We start from the raw sequence: 11665 nt of genomic DNA on the forward strand, positions 1-11665 counted from the left end.
TGGAGGTATTTAAAAGATGTGTAGATGTGGTGCTTAGGGACATGGTTCAGTCGTGGACTTGGCGGTGTTAGGTTAACAGTTGGACTCGTTGATCTTAAAGGTCTTTTCCAACCTGAACGATGCTATGATTCTACGATTCTTAGTCAGCACTGGAGAAATACAACTGCTGCGATGGTTTCCAGTGTGCATCAGTCAGGAAGCCGACCATGCTAAAATTGCCTCATGCATCATGTCATGTTCACACTGATTTACATAGCTCAGACTATCAAGCTTCTAGCATGACTACAGTGCTAGCCACAGATAATACTATTCACTTGCTGTCCTGAATTGGGTATACTCCTAACATGGTACCCAGGGAAAAGAAAATGAAAGGTTTTGCCCACAGCTTTCGGATTTGCACAGAACATAATCGATGTTAACATAGTATGAGAAGGAAAAATGTACAGATCCCAAAGAGGCGAGATGACCATTCCAGTAAAGAACACTGCTTTTCACTGTCTTTATACAGAGAATTTGTGATGCCATTGACTTTGGCAGTGTTTATGTTCTATTGTTATACTACACATTTATAATGAAAATTGTCCCACAAAAGAGCAAGCTGTTTGGATTTCTGGTAAATTGCTTATTGTATGTGGATTTGTTTTGATTTTTTGATTGGTTGTTGTTTTTTTTTTTCCTTTTCCTTTGTTTATGTTAAGATTATATAGAACTTTTGAGTTTGTAGTAAAAAAAGAAAAAAAAACATTGTCAAATACCAAGCGTGTTTGAGTAATACTGATGGTGCTACTCCATGGAAAAAACCCATGATATTCCTCTAGAGACACCTGATCGTAAAAAGCCAAACAAAAATCTTTTTTGAAATAAAAAAAGATTGCATTAAAGAAGAAAAGATTCTGCTATCCCTGATCCAGAAAGTAAAACGGCAAGGGGAACTTTGTCCATAATACTGAGCATTCCCAACACTGACAAAATGAGAAACCTCTAGAGACACAGTGGTAAAACTTGACTAGACCAGATCCTCAAGGGCAACAAAGTGTTGAGAAAAATATGAAATGTTTTGATTATAGAAAGCTCTCTTTTACTCTAGCACTAAACAACAGCCAGACAGATAGCAGACAGAAAAAAAGAATTTACACAACAAATTTTACTATGAGGTATGATATAGTATCCCCAAAAGGTCAAACAGATTTTCAGTGAGAGTGGTGAAAGGCAATATCTGAAGGAGCAGTTCAATATGCCTAAATTGTGTGATAATTTGGTGGGGGTTTTTTGGTATATAAATGTGGCATTCCTAAGAATGGAAGTCCAACAATTAATCTGAGTATCTCAGCCCATTGGAAGTGGCATATTTTATTGCAACCTATTTTCCTCTGAAGATAAGATATTTTAGCAGCAGATTTCTAAGGAATGTATCCACCAAGTAGGAATTTGTATGCTTCAGTCACTTGCTTTATGTTTAGTGCCTTTCTTTTTCCTAGCACGTGGCTTCAGTGTTGCCCTATCTACGAAGCAGGTCTTCTTGCATGTGCTGATCCAGCTGAATGATCCACAGTGGGAAAATTCTGTAGCAGCCTCTTTATCTTTCTGAAAATCTTTTCTGCTGAAATTACATCTATGGCCTAATTGAGTTAATCTTTTCTGGGTCTTTTTTTTGTTAATTCTGCTGAAGGATCTGCGACAATACCTAGCAAACCTAGCTGAGCAATGCAGTGCTGACAACAATGGTGCTGACCTCCCTGTGGTCATAATTCTTGATAACCTCCACCACATCAGTTCACTAAGTGACATCTTCAATGGTTTCCTCAACTGTAAATATAATAAATGGTAGGTAGTAACTCTTCTCTCCCCTTTCACACACCATTTGCAATTAAAACAGTAAAAACTGTTTGCTATTTTGCAAAATAAAATGTCCCAGTGGAAATGTAGACTCCCATAGGCTGTCAGCAAAGTCCTTATGTGCTTGAGCAATTTTAATCCTCTTCAGCCAAGTACTTAGGTGTCTGTGTCACTTTATTTCTATGGCTCTCATGCACCTCCGTGAGTTGCAAACATGCTACAGAACTTAAGGATGTATTTAAATGCTTGACTGAATTAGGGTCTTATCCCTCTCACCCTGTCAGATCACACAAGCTCGTTAGTACCATGAGGACAGCTTATGGGAGAGTAAGAAGAAATGCACTTTATAATAGTGGAATCTGGGATATGTGTGAACCCACAAACCATGGCATGCAGAAGCAGCTGTATATCTGGCAGACTTACACTTCCTACAGTTTTTCTGTAGCAGTGCAGAAGTATGAAGTTTGCTGACTGTTCTTTATTGCCAAGCAAGAACAAAAATAATGGTTTCTGGAACTTTTACTGGCCTATAACATTGGTCATTTCTGCTGTAAAAGTGTCGTCACAGGGACTTTCCTTCAGAAAAATCACTGCATGCTATGTCTTACTCATGAGATTCACTGGCTTCTGAAATTAAAACTCTACTGCAAAATTATGAGGTACATGAGGACAGGGTTGCCTCATTTATTTCTTTATTACAGATGACTACTGGTAAACTACATATGTGCAGAGAGCGCAATCATACAAAAATAAACATCAAAAACAGCGTGCCTCAGAAATACTTTAAATCTAAGACTACAGTACATTCAGAGACTCTTTTAAAATTGGGCTAGTGCAGATAAGGAGAAAGAATATTCTCTGAATACATGAATGGATTCTCCCTCAAAAAAGCTTACTACTTTTCTCTTTTCAGTCCCTATATTATTGGAACCATGAACCAGGGAGTTTCTTCTTCACCAAATCTGGAGCTGCATCACAATTTCAGGTACATTCACCCTGTATTTACTGTGGCCCTGTTTGCACAGTTCCCTGCTTCTCAGCCCAGTTCTTCAACAAACGTTGCTCTTGTGTCTCATCACAGCAAAGTATTTTAGCTTCTGTGTCTCTCCTGTACTGATGGGTCTCTGAACGGTGTTGGGGAATGCTGAAAGTAATGAGATACTTTCTGCACCTCTAGCAAGTTGCTGAAGTCGATTGCATCCTTGCATTCCATTTGTCTTCAGCAGTGTCAAAAAAAAATGTAATGATTGTGTTGGAGCAGTGGGCAATGATGTGGTTTGTTGGAGCAGTTTCACACTTGCTGACTAACAAGATTCAGAAGCTTATGACATTACCTTCACCTGTATGTTTAAGTGAAAATTATGTATTTTTGCTATTCATTGCTGCTTCACATTTATCCTTTCTACCCAGGTGGGTGCTGTGTGCTAATCATACAGAGCCTGTTAAAGGTTTCTTGGGCAGATATCTGAGAAGGAAACTGATTGAGACTGAAATAGAAAGGAACATACGCAATAACGAGCTCATCAAAATCATTGACTGGATCCCCAAAACATGGCATCATCTCAACAGCTTCCTAGAAACGCACAGCTCTTCAGATGTAACCATTGGTGAGTCCCTTGGTGGAGTGGTTTGAAATAAGGATGCAGGCTGAGCATTTTAGAGATTTGTAAAGGATATATTACATTTTTAAAAGTTGTCATCTCTCAATGGGAAGTACAACATCAGTGTGGGGAATTTGTCTCATTGCCAGCAAGACTGAAATAAAAATGAAAATTTTAATGAGAGAGTATGTATTTCCTGGTATTTCTGCCTAAAGACTTTCAAGTAAATTATTACCTCAATAGCAACTTTCCTAAGCTTAATTTTTTTCCTGGCTTTCACACTGCAGTATAATTACAGCAATAAAAACACTTGGACAGTCGGTTCAGCAAACTACTAGGTGGGAGATATACATGTACCTGAGGTCTTTTAGTGGAATAGCTATATTAGCAAAGAAGTCATCCTTTTACATAGCTTTGCCTGTAAAATTTGTAAGTGTTTGTCGGGCCCTAGAATTGGATAAAGTGACACTATTTCATTTTTAGTAACAGGAAACTGATAGCTCCCTTATTGTAGGGCTGTATTAGTGTTCTCTTCACTTGAGTTTGCTCCAATACCACTTTTTAATTCTGTGAAGCTTATTTTTAGTGTGTTCCCTAGTTCAACTTTTTTTAATACACAACTCGACTCCTCAGGTCCCCGCCTCTTCCTCCCTTGCCCTATGGATGTTGATGGCTCCAGAGTGTGGTTCACAGACCTCTGGAACTATTCCCTGGTGCCGTATCTTCTGGAAGCTGTGAGAGAAGGACTTCAGGTATGTCATTTGTTTCCCAGAAATTTTTTTTTAATTAGTTTCATAGGCTTTTTCCAACCTACTTTTAAGCAATGCATTGAAGTATGAATGCTGTTGCCTTTGCAAGAAGAAAATCTGTGGAGGGATTATAGAAATCGGCCTTGAACTCCTTTTGACCTGCTCTTACTCTGATGTATAATTTGGTTTTGTCCACCCCAGCACTAGCGTATCTTGTATTTTACGAAGACAGTTTCTCCTCTGTGACTGGTGGAAGGTTCTTCTTTTTCCACTGTATAAAGAGTTCACAGCAATGCTAAGTACAGCTCAAATTGCCTCCCTGACTAAGGTAGTCTCAGCCTACCTCTGCGTGGAAGAGTTAATAGCCCTTACACTGGTCTAAGAAAATAGCTTTCATCTGTGTAATCCTCTTCCACCTATGTACACAGGTATGCACACAGACTTGTGCAGGAAAGCTTGTGAACAGGGATATTTTCACCATTCAGAAATAAAAAGTGTTTACTGGCCTTATCTAACCAGATTGAGATAATTTACTCTTTGGCCCCACTGAATATGAAAGTCCATCCCTTTTTGCCCTTATGTCTTGCAAACCTGCCTGTATCTCCCATAGTTCTTTTTCTCCTTTTTTCTTTCTCTATATGGGCTAAGGTTTCCTCCTGACTCTAATTCTCATTTGGGGTAGCGGTGCGATCAGATCAGAGCGCGTCACAGTTCCCTGTATCCTGTCCTCTCCAGAGCTAGGTGTTAGCAGCAGTTCCATTGACTGTTAATGAACTATTAAAATTTCTTCTACTTTAACAGGAAAAAAGGGCTACAAATAGATTTGCTGTGGATAGCACTGTAAGCTGTCCCATATAGGTTAAGATTTCAGAGCATTCCACATCTTTGGACCAAATCTAAATCTTGAAATTAATCCTTTCTTTCTCCCTGCCCTGCCCCCCAATCTTTATTTGGCTTTCTCCCTTTTCCTTTCTCTTTTATGCACTGCAATTCTATGCCCTCTGAAAAGACGCTTTGTGGAAAGGCAGTTTTTTGCCGCATATGACACTGAAAGAAATTACTGCGTAGTGCAGAGGGGATTGTTATGGACTAGTCAAAGAACAGTGTAAGCAGCTGCGGTTTCTTTGTCACCTTGTATTGACATAGTGACAAACTGATGCGATGGAGGTTTAGAATCTTGCCTGTTGAATATCTCACGCTTCCCTAAAACTGCTTATCTCTCTGGGAGTTACAGAGTGTTTATGCCTTGTGCAAAAAAATGCCAAACATCTGATAGAACAGCCACGGTGAGATTAACAGTGCTTGTTTAGACCAGCTACAAAAATGCAGTGATGTTCTTCATGCTCATATTTCCCCAAGTATACAGGGTACCTACTTAAATGAAAGCTTCAATTCTGGAGCAGAAGATGGCAGCATATAGAAGAAAATATGTTGTTTCATGAACCATTCCAATTTTTGCTACTTTGGATGGCTTCCATAGAATAACATTATTAATAATAAACGGAAATCTTTTATATGATATAATTAGATGTTCCTGGAACCTGGGATGAATAGAAAATGCCTTTCTAGCCTGGTACTTTGCACACTCATTTGTCAGACACAGAATTTACAAGCCATGGTCCAGATTCCAGAAAAGATGTAATCGCTGTTAGTCTCAGATGAGGGGAAGTGCTGCCTACAGCCTGGAGCTAGCCTGCTGCCTCCCTAAGAAATATTTCTTCTTGGCTTGTTTAGGCAGATCCCTGTGATAGCAGCCTAGCATCAGTGCAGGGCAGAAGGAGTCTGAGTATCTCCGTGCATGATATAGAGAACTTGGCTGCCTAACCTGGAGCTCTGGATTCAGCAAGTGCCTGGGAGCAGGTGGTGCAGTGATAAGCACAACTCATCTCTCTGGCTTTAGCACTAAAATCCTTCACTGTTTTACTCCTTTTAGGAGTGCAGCCCATCTAAATGCTCCATGAGTGTGTGCCCTGCCAATTTTATGGTGCTCCTTGGGTTGTGTAAGGCTGTATGAGCTGGGAGAAATCACAGAAAGCCCCGGTGAATGGCTCCCCATCCCAATGTGTCATTGTCACAACTAAAGGAAGTCTGTAAAGCAGCAGCCAAGGGGCTCTCAGTTAACACTTTGGTTGTGAACAGCAATGTGAAGTGTGGATTTTAGTGAGGAAGCTACCAGACCTCCTAAACTTACAATATTCTTGTTCTTCCTTCCTCTGTCTTCCTTCTAGATTCATAACCATTTTTGTGCTTCATAGTAGGGAAAACCTGTCCTTCGTGAATTTCTTCTCTTAACCTTGTGAAAGATCTCAAACTTAAGATGTGGACAGATGTCTGCTTCTGCATCCCATTTTGCTAGGAGAAAAGAACAATCTGTACTGGCACTTCCTAATTCACTTCAAACAAATCCAATTAGCTTGAATGTTTTAGGTAGGCCTGGGTTAATTTTGCTGATATGCCTTAAGCAAATTACCTAAAGGTCTCGTTTCGCATTGTATCGAGAACTTGTGGCTCCCGCTGTTGCCCACAAGTATCTCTAGTTATGGAGTGATTTTCAACTTGCAGCCACTCTGCGTACTGAAGGAGCATTAATGGAGATGAGGTCTTTTGAATGTCTTCTTATATCCAAGTACTAAGCACGTCTGAAAGCAAACCACTTACTAAATGGTTCAGATGTTTTTGATTACTTTTGTCTACCGTTACAACCAGTACTGAAAACTTTGTAGGATACTTACCTGTGTTATATCCATCATATAGATGTACGGTAAGAGGGCACCCTGGGAGGATCCCTCCAAGTGGGTAGCTGATACCTATCCATGGAGCTCTGCATCTCTACAGCATGAGTGGCCATCGCTACTTCAGTTAAGACCAGAAGATGTTGGTTATGAAGGTTATGCATCAGCAAAGGAAGGAACAACCTCAAAGCACGTTCCACAGGCTGATACAGAGGGGGATCCCTTGGTAAGATTTAAACTTTGGGGAAAGGCTTTTCAGTATGTACTTTACTGACACATGTTAAATTGTACACTGTACAGTAAAAAACTATTGTGTACCTGTTCCAAAATGGGCTTTTAAAATGAATCCTACTATAATTTATTAAAAAGGTTGAAAATGAAAGGAAAATCTAGCAGGAGGGCAGGAATCACCATCATGTTAATATGTCCCTAAATTGTTTGCATTTCCCATCTGCCCAGGAATGTATCTGGTCTTCATCATTATAATGTTTGGGTACCACTCTTCAGCAACTTATTAATCAGCTTATTCTAAAATCACCTTTCCAGGTTGGGCAGTCCTTCGTCTACATCCTACAAATGAAGGACTGAGAAACTCGCATTATCTGACTTGTCTATCACAGAGAATTTAGTGGAAATGCAAATTAGCCACCCTCCCATTCCTCAGAACATTTCAAGATAATTGATGACTGTATAACAGTCTTAATGTAAAAGGAATGCAAGTGTGGTGGCATTAAAAGATAAGAGGTTGATTTCCCTCAATGCCATGTGTTGTTTTATTTAAATATGATCCCAAATGTTTGGATTTACCATTGCCTCATCTGATAATGGGCTATTAAATTGCATATATCGAACTGCTGTTCTTGTATAGTGCTTTCTCTATAGACTGCCTTTATCACAATTCAAAACACCATTTCAGAGAACTGTACTCCGGGAATACAGGGAGCCCTTGGAAAAGGGATTTTCTCAGAGGAAAATGCATTTAACTTTTATCAGTGCTAAGACAATGACTCCTCAGCCTCACTGTAGGGTTTGGTACCCAAAACCAGATCTTGCATCCTGAAGTGTAGAAAATCACCTCATTTGATCCTCTGTCTCCCAGTCCATAAGCTTTGGGGTGATTGTTTGACCCTGTGATTTGTACTGCCAGTGAGTGTATTGGCCAGACTTCCAGCATCATCTCCACTAAGGTGAAAATACTTGGGCAGCTCAAGTTCAATATCCCATCAGCCTTGCTCCCTGCACCCTGTGATCGGTATCTGTACCTGGCTAAATATCCAAAGCTTGAAACTTGTGGGTGGAGGGTTTGCCCCTGCCTCCTGCGGAGTTCACAGGGAGACAGACACTACACGTGTGGAATCAGGACAAGCCACATGAAGGCTGTATTATATAGGCACCACATGTATCCTGTATTCTCAAGCATGGATACCTATTAAACCTTCAGCAAAAGCTACCTGATAGCCTTAAAGAGTATTAAATGCTGTTCAGTGCCTAGAGAAAACTTTACAAGCTGTGCAGGTTGAAACCATAGAGATGCAAGGATTCCTGAGCAAACTGGAAAAGGGACTTAACACACAAACACACAAGAATGTCTCCTTCTCTTTGGTTTTTCATTGCCTGCTTTTTTGTAATGACAGTGTATTTGTTCCTTGAAAAACACTAAAGCAATGTCAACATTGCTCGCGGCCCTGAGCATGCTGGCAGAAGCGGATGTTTTATAAATAAAACCCTGATCATTACACAGAGTTAGGCATCAAGCATCCAAGTAATTTTCTGGGGCTTAATGCTGGGTTTTGATGATTTTTCAGATGGGTTTCAGGTTCTAATAAATGTGGGGGCTCTCCTCTCCTGCGTAGGAGGATCTGTTGCTGCTCCCCTGCTGAGGTCAGCCCCTCGACAGCAGGTGGGACTCTTTAATGAACCTGCTGGCCTCGGTCCACCTGTCTCTTGCTCCCTCCCCATCTCTCTCTTGCAGAGGGCCTGTGTTAGTGTGATTATGTTTTCAGTTGCTTTTCCAATGTAGTGTGTCTACGCCATCCAAAAATTATCTGGAAGCTTGACTGTCTCCAAATATGGGCCCAGATGTCCAGCTGTGATATGGCTCCCTTCCCCTGCCGGTGTTGCAGCTGCAGCCGGTCTCACCCCTGAATTCAAGAGAGTTATCAGGCAGCTCCGTCGTATCCCTCTGGCTCTTTGGACCTTTAAACTTCATTTAAAGACCAGAAGGCAATGAAAAGTGTGCCAGCAGGAGCCACTGACACCCTGCCCTTTCTGAAATCCTTTTGTATGGTCCCCTCAGCTAGATACCAGCACACCTCATACAGCAAGAGAGCTTAATTAAATTTTAACGTGGTCACTGCAGCATTAAATGAGATGAGATTATGTAAACATTGCCTTCTTCTTTCAGATGAATATGCTAATGAGGCTTCAAGAAGCAGCCAACTATTCGAGCGCACAAAGCTGTGACAGTGATAGCACCAGCCACCATGATGACATTTTGGATTCATCCCTTGAATCAACTCTCTGAAAGGGACAAACCTTGGTGGAGGATTATGGTAAAATCTGTTTCCACTAGACCACTGCCAGTATTAAAGCAGCACGCCGAGGTCCCCTACAATGGTGTGTTGTAGGTAGGCAGGAGACCTAACTCTGCAAAGTCAGGAAGAAAAATTGAAGTGGAAAGCTTGAATTAGTTTAATTTCAAGGCATTTCAATACCTATGGAGCCAAGTGAGACTCCATTTGTCAACTGGAAAGGGCCCAAGACCAAGGGCATCTAAGCAGATTGCACACGTGTTAGCCAAACTGGAATTTATTTTTTTTTCCTCTTTTCCTCTTTGTCTCTCTCTCTCTGTGTCTCTCTTTCTCTGTACAAGTTTACAGTGCAACTTGTTCTGTTTTTTTTCCTTTAGTTTACCCTAAGGCGCTGCATGAACAATGCGGTCTTCTAATTCTCTTCTAACCTCTGCTGTGCCACATGGTGCTGGTCACAGGACTGCAGTGGTGTTTGTGTTGTACGCTACTGCCCATTCCAAAACGAGTCAAAGATGATGATGGTAACTCAGAAAGCACAAACAGTATTGTGCAATCACCAGAAAACATGACTGTGATATGCTGGATAAGTGCCAATTTAATTCTAACTGCCATGGTCACGGTGATGCGCTCCATCAAGTTTTTAGTAGACAAGTCACAGATTTTATAAAGTTGTTTTTACCACAAAGGTCTTTTTTAACCACCTGCCCACTCCTTGACAACAGTTTTATACCAATTATTAATCAACACTGATTAAAGGCTTTTTAGGGCTTCATTTGTTTGAGCCTTTTCAGTGAAAGAAGGAACATTTCTTATGGTGCTGTCTCACTGCCTTAAAACAGATTTCTAGAACAGTTTTACAGTTGGTTTAATTCCTAAACCATTGGTAATTTACACTGTTTTTTTCTTCATTTACTAATGAGAAAACGTCAGTTAACACAGTAGCCTCATGTCTGTATATCATGATTTTTTAAAGTAATGGATAAGAGAAAGAACAGTTGCTATATAATATTTTTATCTTGTGAATAGATTGCTCTGCCTACCCTCAGAAATACACAAGGAACCCAAACCCACTTTCACTGCCAACTAAATGCTGAGAAAATCGGCTCAAATCCATTTGGTCCCATGGAATAGAGTTTTTGGAGGACAGATATTTTGAATTCTTATCCAGCAGAGCTGGATGCACTTGATGCAGCATGAGCACAAATATATGTTGAGTTTTTGGTTTTTTTTTCCTTTTTCGAGTTTTAGCATGTTGTTTTGATTGCTATTGTTGTACATGAAGAATTCAGCAGAAAACAACACTGAAGCAGTGATGTCCACTGTGGAAGAGGAAGAGTTTATACTGTAAAAGTGGGTTGGTTTTGCACAGTCTACTGGGTGGGTAATGTAAATATTGGAAAAAAAAAAAAAAAAAAAACAAAAAGAGAGAAAAAAAAAGCCATTGTATAATCAAATCAAAAACAAACAAACAAAAAAAAAAATTGTATTTTATTCTGTTGGTGTTAAGAGATGTTTCACTTGCTGAGATTTCCTGTATGTTGCAAACAAATACAGAATGCAAACCTAAAAGCTGTTATTACCTGGTGTGTTTGTCCTGTACTTACAGTTGTTATGACTATGCAGGAGCTATCAATGCCACAGACAGCATGTTTCAATATCTATATGAAGCCAATACATTTTGGGGGGAAAAAAAAATCTGAAAATGTGTTAAGTGCTTATGTCACGGCAGGCTACAACCAGATTGCATTCAAACTGCTCAGAATAATCGGACACACTCTTTTACCGCAGGAGGCGTCCGGTTAAAATAGGTGCACATAAACAAGAAGGTATCTAAGGGCTTTGGCATTGTGTAGACATGTACTGCACACCTCCATGGATGTTACCTTCAGGATGTGAATTTGGTGCTATTAACTCTTCGTGGCCAATCCCTGGTCACTCGCTGTAAAACAAAGATAAATCAATGCAGTTTCCAAATGGCACTGAGCTGCATCGCTGAATCTAGAGGTTCCTACACGGTGCTATTGCCCTAATAAACTCTAACTGGTTTTATGCATGTAGGATTCAGTCAGACCAACATCATGCCCCCCAAGGCTGGATCCATTTCTGATGCAAAATGTCAGCGCATACACCTTGGCTGACTCAAAGAACTAAAGGAAAGCCGCTCTTTCCTGTACCTGTGCTCTGAGCAAACCTGCGAATCTTTTCCTGCCATATGT

General features: G+C 40.4%; 1 protein-coding gene across 1 annotated transcript; it reads left to right on the top strand.

The window, feature by feature from the left end:
- Positions 1 to 2768: 2768 nt before the first annotated feature.
- On the top strand, positions 2769 to 10843 carry LOC104165504 (neuron navigator 3-like). Its single transcript, XM_009705152.1, has 5 exons — positions 2769 to 2821; positions 3247 to 3443; positions 4071 to 4189; positions 6941 to 7144; positions 9323 to 10843. The coding sequence occupies exons 1-5, from the start codon at positions 2769 to 2771 to the stop codon at positions 9440 to 9442; spliced, it is 693 nt and encodes a 230-aa protein (XP_009703454.1). The 3' UTR covers positions 9443 to 10843.
- Positions 10844 to 11665: the final 822 nt, after the last annotated feature.

The sequence above is a fragment of the Cariama cristata genome, unplaced genomic scaffold (genome assembly GCF_000690535.1).
Source record: "Cariama cristata isolate BGI_N322 unplaced genomic scaffold, ASM69053v1 scaffold7368, whole genome shotgun sequence".
Taxonomy (NCBI): Eukaryota; Metazoa; Chordata; class Aves; order Cariamiformes; family Cariamidae; genus Cariama; species Cariama cristata.